Source organism: Lasioglossum baleicum, chromosome 15, assembly GCF_051020765.1.
Source record: "Lasioglossum baleicum chromosome 15, iyLasBale1, whole genome shotgun sequence".
Taxonomy (NCBI): Eukaryota; Metazoa; Arthropoda; class Insecta; order Hymenoptera; family Halictidae; genus Lasioglossum; species Lasioglossum baleicum.
Genome location: NC_134943.1, coordinates 5,252,176 through 5,269,768, shown reverse-complemented (window position 1 = coordinate 5,269,768; position 17,593 = coordinate 5,252,176). Strand labels below are relative to the sequence as shown.

The 17,593-nt window shown below is 45.7% G+C and overlaps 2 protein-coding genes across 4 annotated transcripts in view; one reads left to right on the top strand and one right to left on the bottom strand.

Moving 5' to 3' along the window:
• LOC143216634 (colorectal mutant cancer protein) overlaps nt 1-17,593 on the bottom strand; it is a 59,804-nt gene that overhangs the window by 5,348 nt on the left and 36,863 nt on the right. For all 3 annotated transcript variants that reach the window (XM_076439896.1, XM_076439894.1, XM_076439895.1), the window contains exons 4-5: nt 2,000-2,261; nt 586-734 (exon numbers count right to left, since the gene is read on the bottom strand). In XM_076439896.1, the coding sequence (XP_076296011.1) occupies nt 586-734; nt 2,000-2,261 (411 nt within the window). The remainder of the gene's footprint in view (nt 1-585; nt 735-1,999; nt 2,262-17,593) is intronic.
• Nucleotides 5,727-6,839, top strand: LOC143216641 (uncharacterized). The gene is made up of 2 exons (XM_076439909.1): nt 5,727-5,888; nt 6,472-6,839. Exon 2 carries the CDS (start codon nt 6,481-6,483, stop codon nt 6,691-6,693), a length of 213 nt encoding a protein of 70 aa, XP_076296024.1. The 5' UTR covers nt 5,727-5,888; nt 6,472-6,480; the 3' UTR covers nt 6,694-6,839.

Here is a 17,593-nt window from a genome sequence, read left to right as displayed (position 1 = left end):
CCTCCCGGTTAACAGGTTAGCACTTTATCTACCGGAAGCCCATTAACCCATTACGTACCTTGATCCCCATTTGACATCGTGTACATGAAAAGAACTAAATGCACTCCGCGGCCCCATATTTTGTCAATTGATCACACCAAGAATTAATTTATCAAACTTAATTTATCAAGCTTAAATATATAAATACTAACCATGTATTGTTTCCAAAGGGTATGGAATAGTAGATAATGTGTTAAGGAGTAGCAAACCGGTCAGCAAATCATCTTCGTCTCTACCGGATCACTCCGACAAAAACAAGCTGTAGCGATCAGCTCCGGTTGAAAACTTGGCAAGTTTCGTATCCGCGGAGCCTGTGCAACGATGGTAAACGCTCGCGGTATTCCCATAGTTTCGCCATTCGATGAAATTACTTCGAGGCAGTATATCGGACGAAATTTAATAGCTCCGCGAACACCGAGCCTTAGACGCTCGGTTCTCGATTAGAGAAGTTGGTAATCGAGCGAGAGGAGGATCGATCGTGGAACGGAAAAGTGAAGAACGGTTCCCGGTGGCTGAAGAAGAGTCGGAAGTGGGTGTGTTGTCTACCTCGTTGGCACGGGGCCCGATGTCTTCGCAACAGCTGGAATCGGCATCCCCTAAGGTACGGTCACCGTCGCCATGGATGTCGCCGCCGGCTTCGCTCTCCTCGACCGGGTTCGTGATCGAACCCTCCGCATCCCTGCTCGTCTCAATTTCTGCGAATCATAAAACACCATGAACCACCATGAGGCACAGGAAGCTCGAGTACTTCGGTGGGCGGTGACTAACTCGACAGAATCGATCGTAAACCACTCTTGGCTACGAATGATCTTCTGAATTCGGGAAATTGTATAATATCGTCAGTGGAAAAGTCTAAGATAAATATTACAAAGCATTTTATGACATCTTTCGGTCAAAATCATTCAACCCATCGTTTTTAAAGAAATTATCAAATCAACAACAAAATTAATCTACCAAGCTGAACATTTTTGTACATGTCCACGAAACCAACGTTTAAATGTATAAACAGTTTTGTACATTTATATCGGACCGTTTAGTCAGAAATTCCGAAAGTGCGGTTTTCCTTTTAAAGAGACGTCACAATGCGACTCCGCAAAAATGTTCGACCGTAAAAGATTTCAATATAAGATTCTACTTGCACGCAAAAATTAATAAGAAAGTTATGAGCGAAATCAACATTCTATCGACGCGTGTAGGCTGCTCGGCACTCAACTCGCGTACACACTTCACGAATTGTAGATCCTTCGGCCACCCAGAGACGCGATCTATTCGGCGCCCTGCTGTTTTTACGAGACTCGCGATGCTTCTACCATCGACAGTGGAAGCATCCGAGAACGCGACTCCTGAGCCCGAATTCCTAACAGATACCGTCGACAGCTATGAGCACCGACTCTTCACTCGTTAGTATCGTCTGTGATATGACTTGAACTTCCCACTGCTATACTTTCTTAAACAAACTACTACACTGCGCATTAAAGACGTAGGAAGAACTTGGTAGAACACCGCTACATTATTTCTGCGACATATAGAAATTCTCAGACGAAGAAACACGTTCTTAATTAACTTCTGCTACTTGCAATTGACTTGAAGACTTTCTATTTCACAGACACGATCCCCAGTCTACTAATTACTGATCCGAGAAGGTTCCTTTACAAGGCGCAAGACGGATGGAACACGATTACAAAATGGTGGAACAAAACAGCGTCGTGACCGCTTTCCGGCGTCGAGACGTCGCAAAACAAACCCTGCGGGGCGTCTCGGAGGAATCGTCGAATTTCGGTGGCCTCGGTCTCGCAGCGGGGGACAGCGTTAAAACATCGAATAAATCTCTGTCGAGAAAGACAGAGGGGAAAAAGAGAAAGAACCTCGATGGATCTCGGCGAGGCGAGGGAGCCAATCGACTCGGTTCCGCTCTCATCTCGCGCAACAGATTTACGGAATCGGTTGGCTTCTGCCTTACCGGACTCATCCTCCTCGGCAATTACGGTAGCACGGTGCCTTTCGAGCTGCCTGCCGAGCTCGGCGATCACGGAATGCAACTCGGTCAGCCTCTCTTCGTGCCTCGCTGCTTGCTGCTCTGCCCTCTGCTCTGTTCTGGCTGCCTGCACCTCGGCCCTCACCAAGGCTGCCTCTGCTGCCTCTCTGGCTCGTGTCGCTGCCACCAGCCTCGAGTTCAGCTCGGCCACCTCGTTCCTCAACGATGATAGCGCGGCCGCGTGTAGCTGCAACAAAAATTCGATATATTTCGTTAGTGGGTACTCGATCATTTTTGGTTTTATTCAGGATCGCCGACGCGAGGTTGATGGGTTCAATGGCAGTAGCATGTGACAGGTTGAAATTGAGTTGTATTATGTAGTAGCGAGTTCCGAAATACACGAGGAGCGACGATTGAACCATAAAAATGAATAATAAAAGAAAGCACCTGAATTCCCTTCTGGAAGTGTTTGAAATTAAATAGTACAGGCAAACCTGTTTTTCTGGGGTTTTTTTTATGCGATATACGAATATCAGATCAGATCAGCAGGATATCTCGGAAGACGTTATCGTTATCAAAAAAGTGTTCCTACTTGTGGGTGGATCTACCGCACAAAAACAGGTTTGACTGTATAGTGTCATACCAGATTCCGAAATAAAAGATGCGGAATCCAGTATATCACAAAAATGAATAATGAAAGATGTAAAATGTGTTTGAAATTCAGTTGTATAATGTGGCAGCACCTTCTGAAATAAGAGAGGGATCCCAATGTATCAAAAGAAAAGAGAATGGGAAACGAAAGCATTTGAATTGTCTTCGAAAAGCGTGCAAACCGAAAAGAGGCGGTCGAGAGTTCGAATTTTTCTCTTTCCGCAGCGTCTGTGTTCGGGCATCGCAGAGACACGTGAAATGCAAATGAGAATCATCGATCGGCAACGTGCAGGTAATTCGAGCATTCTGCGGCGTCGCAGGTGTGATTCGGACCCTGCCTTCTACGCATTTCGCCACGGTCCGTGACGCAACCTGTCCCGACCAAGGATCCGGCGAACAGATAAGGATTTGTTCTGATTGCGGATTGTCGGCCGAGCGCCGGTGGTAGCATGATATTTTATTCGTCGACGTAAATATTTTAGTCGGGCGAACCTCGCAGGCGACGCCACCGGTATTTCAACCCCGGGAGCACAGTATCAAATATTCAGGCTGTTACGGTTTCATCCGAGACTCGTCCGAGACGCAAATGGCACGGCGGCAAGAACAATTCTCGCGGCCGTTGGAACGTTCTCGCCTTTTCCCCGATTTGGGCGAAATCGTTTGTTATCTCTCTCTCGAAATGCTCTAAAATAATTCTCTATAATATAAATAATTCTAGATATCGTATTCAGATTAAAAGCATTGTTCTCCGTGACCTAAACGTCACATTAAAATCTCAAGTAGAAGTCTCTGTTAGTAAAATAATCAAATTATTAGGTTGTCCCAAAGGTTTCTGTCGGAACGTGTTCTTTTAATGTTGCTAAATAAATACAAACAATGCGATAATCTTTATGTTAATGCCTTAGTACCTTCTAACATGAATTTGAATTATATGCATGAATCGAAAACCAATTTTTGGGACAAGCTATAATGATATTTATTTAGCAATATTAAAGGAACACATTCCGTAAGAAACTTTTAGGACAACCTAATACAGTGGAACCTTGATATGTTTAGACTTATACCGAATAGAACGTATACCAAACCAACCATTCCCATAAGAAGTAATGTAAAAATGATTAATCCATTCTCATGTAAAAAAAAACTTATATTGACATTAACGAGGTTGTAAAATAATTTAAACTATTTTAAACACTGTTTAAACACAAATAAAAAATGAGATTTTATTATAGATTTTTAAATATAAACTCTGCTTAATGCTAAAATACAAAAAGAAACACTCGATCGACTTTTCTTTCATCTCTCTGTGTTGTGTCTTCGCGGGCTTCGCGATCATACGCCGACCTCATCAGTAATTCCATTACTGATCCTTACTTGTATGATCAGTCAGTTAATAATACATCAACTCCGAATATAATTGAATATTAATTTAATTTTTATTCAGAGATAATTATTTAAAAACGACACAAAATACACACAAAAAATTTATGTCGTAAACCGAGCAAAACTTGTCACGTCGAAACAGGACGTACTCCGAAGCAGACGTATACCGAGGTTTCACTGTATTTTATTTTCAATTTTATAAGCTAGACTAGATACATGAGCTTATTACAGAAACTGATATTTTTTACTGACCATTTCATGAAGTATTAACTTATAAAGTGAAAACTGCACGTCGTCGAGATTCGCATTTTAGCATACTTTGCAGCAAGATAATGTCTACGCTACTACTTAAAAATAATAGCTCACGTGCCCGCAAATTAAAATGACCCTGCATGCGTACAAGCAAGGTTAAGCATTTAAAGAGTCCGACGTAGATTGTCGTTTATCGTAGCTTTGCGGAAAGCTAATCACGAAGTTACAATGTCTTATCGGTCTGAAATGTTACGCTCAAAGGATTCTAATCGGTGGCACGCTAATCTCGATGCACGGGAAAAATCGGCCTTGCATGCGTCCGTCAATTAGCGTCGACCGAGACTAAGTCGCAGAACATTTATAATTGAAGACACGTGAGGTAGAATGAATATCCTGACGGAGAACGGGGAATCCTTATCCATTAGGCGACTTAACCCTGCCTCGGTTACCCTGGCGTGGCTATGAAATTATAAATAGCTGAGAGTGTTCCTTCGAGCATCTCCGGCATATTAATTAACAAATTCTGATTTTGGTTCTATGAATATTAGCTCTTTGTTTCATGCGATATTATCACATGATTTACAATTCTATATAATAGAGATGGTATATAATTCGAAGAACAGTGTTAAACGCAGTGTCTAGAGCAGAAATGGGAGTAGATTGCCCTCTGGGGCATTGTCCCGGCCCCGTCAAAATCGAAAGCAACGGTGACCCGCCCACTCGGAGCACTCTGTCTGAAAAGAGCAGGATAGACAACCTTGCGTTCCTATCGATTACAAATTCACACGACTGGTAGACTTCTTCGACGTCATTTGCCTCGGGGCAATGCCCCAGGGGGCAATTCGAACCGCTCCCAGACTAAAGGTCACCTCACCTCTCTATACCAAACCTAGACGTATAAAGATCATAGAAATCTAATACGCAGTTCAGGAGGATTAAAAAAAAGAGGAATTTAAAAAGGAGGATAATTACTATGAATGACATGTGTTTTGCGTATTACGTTGGAGTAAGGCGGGAAATATGAAAATTCCAGTACAGTCCAAACTACGAGGACCTTTGAACCAGCAACTGGACGATTTTCGCTGGTGAAAAGAGACTGTACGTCCGGGAGGAACATTCTTCGGGAAATGCGACGTCGTTTCTGTTGGTGTCTCTAATTGTGGCTGAGGAACGACAGTTTCCCGACAGTTCCCGACAGTTTCGTCACGCGTCGCAGCGATCCGTGGGTGGCAGACGATCGTCCTTCCTCCTTATTACCGGACCGTCCTCATTAATTTCGCCGCATTCGGGCCGTTTCGAGCGTGAACGATCTCGCCGTGCGAGGGAAAAACGCTCGTCGCGTGGGCGTCGCGGAATAGGCGTTTACGAGTCGCACGTCGTGTTCTCCGCGGAGAGTGTCCTTCGCGGTGGCAGTGATGCAGTCATGCGTGTTGCTGGTTACGATACGACGAGCCGCTAATGATTCCTGGGCCACGTGACGGCGCCACGTATAAGAATCACCGGCCGTAATTACCGGGATATCAGTCGAGCTACGACCAGACGATCGTGCGCTTGTTGCCAGCCTCGAACTACCCCAACGACACAACAGGTAAACTAGTTTCTCGGATAGTTTTTGCCATCCTGATCCGCCATCGGCTCTACTACAGCCTCCCTCGGTATCTCTCTCTCTCTCTCTCTCTCGTTATCACCTCGCTTCTTCTCTCTATCGTCTCTTCCTTTCTCTTTCTCGGAGAAGATAGGCTCGTCTTTTTGCGGACACATCGTGCTTCACACTTTTAACACGTTCGCCGCCGTACACCGTTCCTGCTCGAGCTTACAAAGATGCATTGAGTTATTTACGAGCATGAAAAACGCTCTGCCTCTCGCTTCTCTCGAAATGGCTGCCTGGTTAATTACACGCGTGCGGTTTGACGTCTTACTACACCGGGAATTAACAATTTTTTTTCGAGTTTCTTGCAACTGCTTGTGTTCACCGATTCGTTTCATGGTAGATCGTGGATTTTTGTTCGGGGATCAACGATTCTTGCCTTTAATTTCTTAGCTTTATCTTTGATTGACCTGTAGGTCTTGCTGGGTTGTATCTAGACACAAATGTCGAATCACCCCATTTTCTCAATGCTCTTCGATCCTAACATGAAGAACCTATGCTAAAATTGTCGAAACGATTGCAGAAAGCAAACATGAGGTTCCTGTTCAGCCTGACGCTCCTCTTGACAGTGCTCTGCGCGTCGATGTCTCTGGCACAGACCGACGACTACATCCACCTGCCAGGTAAGAGCTGCAAGGATGCACCACCCTGTCCCGATGACAGACCATGCGTGATGGCTCCACCGCGTTGCAACTCTGGAACCTGTGGAACACAACCTGTCCCAACCTGCGGTTCGAAACCTTGATCGTCACAGTACCGATCCAGGTACAAGTGGACGTCGCAGAAGCCGTTTGTCATCTTCATCGTCCATCAACTCACGAGGATGCTAACTGTCGACGTGTGACAATGTACCAACTGTAACCTGGTTAATAAACCTTTAACTATTCTTTATATTATGTTCATTAACGCGGCCAATCCGGAACCATAAACAAACCTACCGACGAACCTCATTAGAACTCATTAGAAATCGCTGAATATTTTGATAGAATTGTGTTTCATGGTCGGGCACATTTTCTTTGTTATACTTAGAAAATGTTTGTCAACTTCTAACATCGCAGAATTTTATAGAACGTCTTCAGCACATCGTCGAGGAGCAGAAGGTGTATCAAGGACTCCACGGGTACTCCGATCGCCCAGGGGCTTAAAAATCATGGCAAATCTGTCCTCGCGTGGCCGTTGCATCGCGTCAGACTGGAAACGTGTCGGTGTTCGTTGCGCAACGTCGCCTCGCGAATTCTTGTCAGTGACTCACGTGCGTCACGGTTACTGGGGACAGGTTGGACGGCTTCGGTTCGGATCGGTTCGGTTCACGTTCTGAACGGTCGCATTCGCTCCCCGGGGCCGTCGTCCCCAGAGTTCGACCGAATTTCTCCTCGCGGGAGCGTTGAGACTGTCCGAGTGGCTTCGTAAAGCGATACCGGAAATTGCGGCAAAATACTGCGAACCCGACGATATGGGAGGGTGACTCGGACACGGACATCGACATTCTTGACAGTCCCAGACATGATGTCTTTTGTTGGCTTGGTAGTTTGTACATTGGTTCTAGTTCTTATCATCTTATCATCTTATTGGACTTGATCATTAACCGTTTTACAATCAGTGTTACGAATCGGCTTATAGTTCTCTCAGCGATTCTGGAAACAATGCAGAACTCCAACAAAGGGCCCACGGAAGACTATAACGAGCTCCGAGCAGCAAAACAGGTGGGTTAATCGGTTTGCAAGCAAGTTGCTTATTCCCGGTGTGCAAACGTTTTTCCTCGGAACCGTCGGAAGTTTCGCAAGCTCTTACGGCTCTGGCATGTTTGTCTTCGAATTCGCCACGTCTGTTTGCATTCGAAACTGCAATCCTGCCGACGGGGAAGAGCCCCGGGGCACCTGTTGGCCGGCCACGCTGGATCCTCTTCTCGCAATTTTTCCTTTCACCTCGCGGACGAAATTCGCAACTTGCCGAGCCACGAAGTAGCGCGACGAGTAGGCCGTGTGTCTCTCTGAAAGGAGAGACGAGAGGAGAGACACGGCTTTTGCTTACATTAGCGCCCGGTGTTCACGCTTTTCACCGCGGAATTCGAGGGAACGCTCTTCAACGAGCGCCGCCGCCGCTCCTCAAAGAGCTTCTCGGACTCTCGAAAACACGGTAATCAGAACGCTTTCCCGCCTGCCAAGACCGTGAGGAGCTGGATCAACCGGAAGTCGGATAAAGAACCGCCGAGGACCCGCATTACTCGCTTTTTGGAGACATTGCACTTTTCACAGCGATTTTGAGGAGCGTTGCCAAGGCGTTGAGAGCTCTGTCGCGAGTTAACAGCTTTTTTCATGTCTTTGGGCTGGTGGAGGAATTTTTGGTCTTTTTAAAAGTGGTAAGCGAGAGCTTTTTCGCGAATCTCCAGCCATAAGCTTCATACTTTCTATTGAATTAACAATCCAGAAAGATATTGCACGTTTATTTGAAATTTGTGTTTTTCTTTTTAATATTTCGTATATACAGGATGTCTCAGCTGAAGGAGGCCACCTAAATATCTCCTTTATTTTTAATGGCACAAAAAAAATATTTTTGGCATAATTTAAATGGTATCGAAGGAGAAATATCATAGAAGAACAATTTTTTGTCCGGTTATTTTTTCATAGTTTTTTCAAGGTCATCGTTATTTTTTATAGGGAGAACTTATATTTTTTTATTCGATCTTGTTAATGACTTAAGCATATGCAAACGTATTTTTTCAGCCCCTATAAGATGGAATAAAAAGAAAAGTTTTCCCGAAAAAAATAACGATGACCTTGAAAAAACTGAAAAAATAACTGGACATAAGAAATTGTTCTTCTATGATATTCCTCCTTCGATACCATTTAAATTATGCCATAAATATTTTCTGTGTCATTAAAAATGAAAGAGATATTTAGATGGCCTCCTTCAGCTGAGACCCCCTGTATGTATATGTAAATTGTGGCTGTCCTGAGGTCTGTAATTCAGCAATCAATTTTGGACAATTTTAGGAAATTTGTGGTAAATTCAGCAATTTAATAATTAATTTTGGGAGAGCCCGTTACACAATCGCCAGATACCAAATCTGTTCCCACGCGTTAATCTTGTGTCGTCCTGTCGATTGTCTCGACTGCTAGGCTGAAGGAAGTTCTTTGTTCCCGAAGAGCGATACACGTTTCAGCATGATTCCATCGAAACACGAAGCATAATTGCTCCGAAGTATCGTGACTTCGTGGAAAGGAAAACAGCCTTGTCTATTCTTATCGTAAAGATCTCGAACTCGACAGGTTACCAACGGATGACGATGTTTTCCGCATTTCATCCACAATTTTAACCATATCACGATTTTTAATTGTGAACTATAGAAATCTAGTAATTACACAGACAAGTTCCAAACTACGTGAAGTTGTTTATTCTTTCGGAGTTGTTTAAAATTCTTCCACACCCTGTACAATTCTTTTAAATTGGTTATCAGGTGTGCAAAATTAATTTTTATAGTGACATATTCCACTAGATTCTTCGATATAGACCATGTTCTAAATTCCAAATCTGTTCCAGAATCATTGGAATTCAAGTCTGGACTGTTCAAAAGCCAACCATACTTGCTCCACGACAGAATTCAATCGCGACAAAGTTGCGAAACAACATCTCCCCGTGTATTCCACAAGCAGTCACGTTAAACAGCGATCGAACAGGTCCCGGGCGAAAAAGTTTCATTCACAAGAGGTGGAGCATGAAAGTCAATCGCGTAACCAACGTTGTTGTCGGCCGGTTGCGTTTTCCGCGCAAAAACCGGGTCCTTTGAATGGTAAAGAGTACTTTGGTAGCGTGGCCGATAAAATTAGTAGTTAGACCGCGGCCCGTTGAATAATGCATAAACGCGGTTGTGTTGGTAGCGCTCAAAGGGCGCGATATCCGATGGGGCGCGGAATTTCGCGAGGCAAAAGCATCGCGAAGTAACTCGGCGAAGCTTTCAGACAATGCCTGCGGGAAAATAATCGAATAGAAGGTAATTGGAAGGCTGCCATATCTGTCTACAGCTGAACAAGCCGTGATCGTGCGCCTGATGATTTAATGACTTCATCGAAGCTGTGAAACTACAACTACGCAAGTTCTTTCTATTATTCGCTGCGGAAACGAATTTCGTTGAAAGATAGAAAAATTGAAAAATTTGTAACCCAGCCAGGTGTCTTCGAAGTGGTCCACGAAGGTACAAAGGGTCGGTCCAGATCCGTCACAGTCTTTTCCAGCGTCGCGGGGGTTAATAAAATCACCGATAGCTCCTAGTCTCCAAGGAGATCGCTGTCGATGAGGATGGAAGTCAACTCGGTAATCCGTTAAAGGGGTCAAGTGGTTATCCCTTTCAAGAACGCAAATTTCTTGACCAGTCTGCCGTGACCCTTTTTCTTCCCCTTTGTCCCGCGGTGGTAGTCGTGAGGGATGAGCATCCCTCGGCCCGTTTTGATCCGGGGGATCGCGTTCAACGAAGACGAACCGGGCCAAGGGGTGAGAGCACATCGTTTCAAACGGTCCTTTTGTGAGCCTCTGGGACAAAAGAGTAACCCACGGACACGTTTAGTCCGCTCCGAGCGAGAACGCGGCCCGTAAAATGCCGGGTGCCTTTAGTACGCTTCTTCTGGAGGTTCTCGAGCGACGCACATGACTCGCATAATTAATGCCGGGACGGGATCGAATTTTCGTATTCTATTCCGGGACCCAGTGCTACGGTGTTCTTTGGCCCTTGGAGTACTATTAAATCAATGTTAGCAGCACTCAGGAGACATTGAAGAATTGTCTTCGATATAATTCAATGATCCGAGACTTAGTGACTTCGTGGATCCTTCAGAGGTAGATCAGGTATTGTCAAGGATTTTGAGGATTTGTCGGATTTTCTTGGAGCTCTTGGAGATCTTCGAAAATTCAGGATGTCCCTTGATTTCTTGGATCTGTGAAAGAATACCGTGGACTAACCGTCCCTGGGATCTTTTATAAATCTATGAAGACCCTCCACCTTTTACGTCCGCTTTCAAAGTTCTAGGACGATTTCTGCATCCCCCGGGACCTCTAAAGGAGCAGCCCGGATCACCATGCCTCTGGAACTTGCCGAGATCCCTCAGGATCTGGGAATACAAAGAACCCTCGCGGAGACATCTCGCGAATCCGAAAGCTCGGCGATGATTCCTCGGATCACCCAAGAGAATGGAAGCCGCCTAGATCGCGAGGAACAGTGACTCGAGGTCCCAACGAGACCGGTTATTCCTTGTCTTTTTCCCCGTCGAGAACTATCAGAGAGTATGTAACTGTTGCGAATGCGCATATTCAGTCAGAAGTCATCCACGACGTAGCAGCAGTATCTCTGTAGACGTCGAATTGATTTGTCGTGGCCGTCTAAAACGTCGCTAACGAGACATCCGACGAGGCGAAGCGATCGGCAATGACAGGCGTATGGTTGGAGGATCGTTCAGACATCGTTCACGAGTAACGCGGATCCCGGAGGCAGTCTGTGGCGGTCGGAGGTGTCGGATGAGGCCAAACGAAATTATCTCAGCGAGTTTTAGGGGGATGGGAGGGGGGGAAGAGAGAAGTTTATCCGGAAATACCGTCGTTGGTGAAATCGATCGTCCGATTGGTCGGCCATCGCGCTGGCTGTGTCTCCGGCGGATTAAAGTTTAAAGGGTAGCAGTCGATTCTGTATAAGCTTCCGGGAGACAGACGAGGGTGGATGAGAGAAAGAGAGGAACGCTTGGAAAAGCGAGGGCCGGCAACGAGAGAAAGATAATCTCCGAACGTGGCGAGCGGAGAAGACGAGCGGAGGATAAAAAATGAACGAGACGCTCCCGGATGAATATGGACGGCGGCGGGGGTGGAGGCCACCACCGGAAGGACAGAAAACATTGTCCTGTTGCTGAGAGACAGCTTTTCTCCTCTCTCTCTCTCTCTCTCTCTCTCTCTCTCTCTCTCTCTCGCGCTCTTGCTCTCTCTTTCTCTCTCATCTCTCGATTCGTCGTTCTCGAATCGAATACGACAGCGGCAAAAATTACGGAACTCCATTATCGGGTGTCGGGACTCGCCGCCTCTGGCTTGTCCCCGCTGTTTCGTTAACACCCCCGCAGCCCGACCTCCTCCGGCCACGCACGGCCTAATCGATGTCGGGATAAACGCGAAAATTGCCCCGTCCCGGGAAATCCGCGGAAACGTCTGGACAGAGAGGCGAACTGCAATCTCTTGTGGGCGGCGATCGATCCGATGCGCGACGCAGGGAAACGGGAACGTTCGTTGCACCGTGTGATCCTACAGCGATCTATGAGAGCATGGCATGCGATATGTTCAAGGCTCGAGTATATTTGGAACTGTCGCGGCGAGCTGCGGGTAATTTGATTGGCTCGCATAATATTTTATCCTTGAGGGTTGGTATTACACGAATGTTCAATAAATGTGTCGATCTACACAAACGAGGAAATAGTCGGCTTTAATACATTTGTTAAGGGAGCTGGAAACGACACCTCATCAATAGCAGCTTCGAACAAGACAGACAAAGTTCATTATAGAAAATATGAATGAACAGACAGTTACTAACGGAACGTTCTTGACAGTTTCCTCCTTGGAGACTTTAACGTTAATCGACTTTCTACCGAGAACGTTTATCGATGCATAATAGTAGCGTGGGAGTCGCTAATCACACGATTCCTTTGTTGATCGCTGACAGTATTTATAAATATAAAAGCCTTTTAGAGTATGATTTACGTGCATCGTAAATTGCTGAGATTTACCGTGATAATAATAATAGTGGCGGGGAGGGCTCAATTTACGACACCGTTAAGTGTCTATCGCTTTCTCTTGATAACAAGAGTAGAATGATCGGAGGGGTCTCGTTCACTAGCACAGGTTGCTCGTTAAGTTTGATTGGGACTGGACGAGTAGGTTAATGAGGTGGTTCGACTCCCGAATTGTGTTTTAATTGCTGTCGAAAATTGAATTGAAATCCCGAGCTCAATTTAGCATGGTTCGATCGATAAATCTGAAAGGATCCTATTTTCTAAACAAATCGAAAATCAGCGAAGTGATGACTTAAACCACCCTACCATAATTTTGCATATATGCTACAATGATAAATCATTCCTGAGGGGAATCTGGCACAGATTCAGTCAGGAACAACTGCTGAAAAGAAGTAATATCGAATGACCGGGACTTACTGACTCCTGGTGCTTGTGACTAGCTTCAACCTGTATGGGGACGGTTTTATCGGAGCTGTGATCGCCAGGGCAGCAGAGCCACGACCTGGACCTGGTTAACCTCTTCGGCTCCTCTTCCTCCTCTTCGGCATCCTCGTCTTCGGTGGTGGCGCAGTGCACATAGACGAGATCGTGCCTGCGAGGCGCCTCCAGGATCTCTTTGCCAGATGCTGGGACGTGGCTCGGCTGTGCAGGGAATCTGGACGGCTGTTGACAGTGTTGCTGGTGTTGCAGCTGCACTCTCTGCCGGTGCAGCCGGTCCACATAATACGCCGGCTCCGTGGAGCCATTGCTCACGGCCACCGTGAAGCCCGCCACGTTGTCTCCGTGTTTCCCCCTAATCCTTGCGCACCATGGGATCCCTCTTCATGGTCCTCCTCCTAGATCCTTGGACCTTCACTGATCTTATTCGATCCCGGATCGGAGATCTCCACAGATGTATACAGGAAGTCTTCAATCGTCTTGTTCGACGATTTAATATTGTTCACACGGAAGCACGCGTCGCGAATTTTGTAGAATTGATGATCGAACCGAGGCGAAGTTTTACTGTAACTTGATTATGGCGATTCTTGATTAGCACCTCAGGCTTAGAACTGCCTGTGGGGGTGCTGGGAATTGATTGTCTAGTCTGTGATGAATGGCTAGGACGATGGACTTGACAGACAGATACTAGTGATCGATTTTATGATGTTGGCAAGTAGTTTGGGATTAGGCAATTTGTTTGTACACGTTCTTGCTTTATACAGGGTGTTCCATCTTGTTTGGAGAACGTAACAAACTGGACAATGTTCGTTTTCTGTTCTGACATACTTTCTAATTTTCTACGAAAAAGTTGATACTGAGACGCTTTAAACTGTGTACCACAGATGATATTTATGACCTTGAAGTGACCTTGGGTAGAAAATTTCAGGATTTAAATATCTAACACACAGGTCCACAGAGAGAATGAATTCCATTAACAAACTATTTTAATTGAATAATTCACTGTTTTAATTCACGTTGTGGGAATTGTCCATCGAAAGTGATGGGCATAGTTGATGGAACGCCCTGTACAGTGGCGCAGTATTTAGATATTCCGAGTACCGAAAGGAGAAAAGTATAAGGGTGGAAAGATTGCAGTTTAGAGCGTGAAACGAGAAAATTCCTGCCACTAATTAGAATTCATAGAGCGGCAGGCGTGTTTTTTTCCGGTTGGCACGTGTCGGGCGCTCCGCTCTTCGCCGGCGATCCCGATCTTGAAAATCGTGGAAAAGTTCACGTCGCGCTTTAATGGCGTCGGATTTGCAAGCGACGTGTGCGTTTTTTCCATCTCCCTCCCTCCCGCCCTTTCTCTCGTTCTTGTTTCTTTAATACATTTTCAACGTGTTTAACGAGCGCGGCATTCCGGCCGCTCGTTAACCTGTCATTAGTGGCCCGGTCAACGCTAGTCTTCGATGCTCTCTCCCCATAGGTCGTTCGTTAGGTTTTCAACGATGCGTTTCGACGCGTCTCTCCCGCGGAATCCGATACGAATTGCAGAACGATTCGCGAACAACATGCAAATCCGACCGGCCTTACCACCACGAACATCCCTGCTTCGATCTGACCACAGATGATCCAATAAGCAACGTTTTTATTCACTTCTATATTTTAGACAGCCGGAATACAAAAATATATGACCTGACACTATCAAACAATATCTTCTCATCTTCTACTAATCTTAAAATTCGTGTTTTCACCCCTCGAAACACGAATCCAGCATCAATAATGCGAAACACGTGTTCTTAAGTTTCGGCCATGTACAAACCCGTAAACTGGCCTAAAAATTCAAATAATCAAGGCATAGTGGTCGCATCTGGGGTGGTCTAGAGGCCTGTCTTCGAGGCTTTCATGCTCCGCGAGGCGAAGAAAGAGGAATATTGTAGCCGTAACTCAGGTTTACCGTCGTTAACCGATCTGCATCGAGAAAGAGGGAAAGAAAGAGATAGAGGGCCGAGTAGTTCGTGCCTTGGAACTTAATCTGATTATTGGATATTCCGCGGGAGTGTCTGTTCGCTGTTATTAAGGCGGACGGAGTATTTTAATTTCTCCAGGACGACGAGAAAACGACGCTGCACTCGTTCAACCCGAGGAGGAATGCTTTGAACGGTTCGCCGGTAGCAAATTGATTTTCTGCAAACGACTCCGCCCGATCAGAAAAAGAGAAACAGAAGCGATAAAGGGGGAGAAATTATCCTTTCGGGTATTTTAGATAGCTACCGAGGATTCACCACATCCTTGACTCGGCATGCTAACCAAATCCTATTATTTTTCAAGCTTTGCAATCGACAAGATCCGCCCTCGCACACTTTAACTGCGAAATTGATATTTCCACAAATTATAGAAGATTTTTATGATGATCACTAAAATGATATATTCGGACTACTTAGGACAGGTGTGCCAGAATTATTAGGCTTACGAGTGGTTCGAAAACCAGATTCAAGAGTGAGTTTCGCCCAAACAGCTTGTCGATTCGCGCGGCGGTGTTTGCACGGTTTAGTCTGGCGTTTCCGCGTCGCCGCGGCTAAATTCGCGGGGAAAACTGGGATTCGCGCGTGCGGCGTCTGAAAACAACCGACTAATTTCGCCGGGACGAGCGAACGAGCCGCCAGCAAACGGTTCCCGCGTTGCTTCGGCGATAAATCTCTCTCGGGCGTAAACGTATTTGCATATTGTGCCGCCGCATCGCGCCAGTTCCCGTAAATTTATCCGCGAGCGCGGCTCCAGCCTGCGGAGAAACAAACGCAGCCGGCGGGTGTGGAGAGTAAATATTGTGTCGTCCCCTGGAATTTCGGAATTTTGCGAATCCTATACAATCGGCAATTGTGCAATACGTTTTTCAAAGTTCAAAACTGTTGTTCACCTTTAGGTTCGCTCAATTCTAATCAGTGGTAATTAAGGACGAAGGGAAAGATAATTAGAAAATGTTCCTAATCAGAACTTATGATTCTTCAAAGGAATGGGTCTCACATTAGACAACTACACCCTGAAACTTGAAACTCTATTAAGCTTAATAAAGTGTCTTACTATTTTACCAGAACCATGATTTTTCTATAACCATCAGAAACACATACTGAGGAGGGGTAGGATGATATCCAAGTGCTTTTACAAGAGTTCAATCATGATTTCTTTCGATCCGTCCGTTGACCCTCGTCGTAGATCCGCTCTGTATGACAAATTACGGTGTTCCATGCGTAACGCGGTATTCTCTCCAGCAACGAAGAGAGGGATGGGAGAGGAGAGGAGAGTAAAGGCCAGTGGGTTCCCGTAATTGAGTTCGCATGGTGCTCGCGTAAACTCGCCGATCTACAAGGCTGCTTAATTGCTCCAGCAGGCCGTATCGATCCTCTCCGAGATCCTGGACCCGTCGGCCGAAGAGGACGCGGAGCCGTCGCGCGCGCGTTCGCGAAATAAATTAATTGCTCAACCGACAATTATGAGCGAACGGCGAAAAGGGTATGGGAATTTCCGGCGCGGACCTAACGACGCCCTTATTACCGGCTGCAATTAGTTTTTATGCGGGGTCAACACGATCAAAGAAACCGGCGCGGCGTTTCGGGCGACCCTTGTCTGGGAAACGCGATTTGGCCAAACCTCCGATGGATTCCTCTTGAAATGGCGATTCGGATGCTAATCTTTCGGCTGTGGATTTTCGGTATGGTGTATGTCCTTTCTGGTATACATGAAAACGTTGGTACCCAATTTATTCATTGATACTTTCCAACCAAACGTAACCAGCAATTTAAGAGAATTCTCTAATGTTTTTCATTTTCAGAGAGGTTAGTTAACCAGGATTAGGCGAACAGCTCGATCCTTTCGAAGTGCAACTCGTTCGAACGTATGCAAATGGCGTCGTGATTTCTTTACGATCGAGACGCTCGATTTTTTCTGCTACACGGTCCAACGAGTCTGTAAAAGTCTTTGAAAGCAAAATTATGGGTGCGAGCCGATTCGCCGATCTCTTATCCGAAGGGCTATCACAGATTCAATGTTTGATTGGAGGTGAGTTGTGTCCGCAACTCTTGCCGTTTGCATTAGCAAAGTAGTTTTTCTTCCTGGTCAGGTGGAACCACCCTTTCGGTGACTGCGTTGCTATTTATAGGACACACTGTGGTCTCGTAAGTGAATTGTTTGGTCAGGTATGTTGCAATGCGGGAATGCCATGGTGGACGTTTAATTAAATTGTTCGTGACGTTGTAAGTTTCGTTGTTCGTGTTGCGAGAGGGGTCGGACAAGAATCTAGAGCTAATTAGACCAATGAATTCTCTAAATCTCATGAATTCTCTAAAATAAAGTAGAACTACCACCGTTAGATCCAACGTTTCAGCGTTCCCCGTGAACCAAAAAGTCTCAAGAACCATGAGGACTATCAACGAATCTCTGGCAACGAAACCGATTAGCTATCCAGGGTTC

Coding starts and splice junctions, on each gene's coding strand:
- LOC143216641 (XM_076439909.1), top strand. CDS start 6,481: ATGAGGTTCCTGTTCAGCCTGACGCTCCTCTTGACAGTGCTCTGCGCG.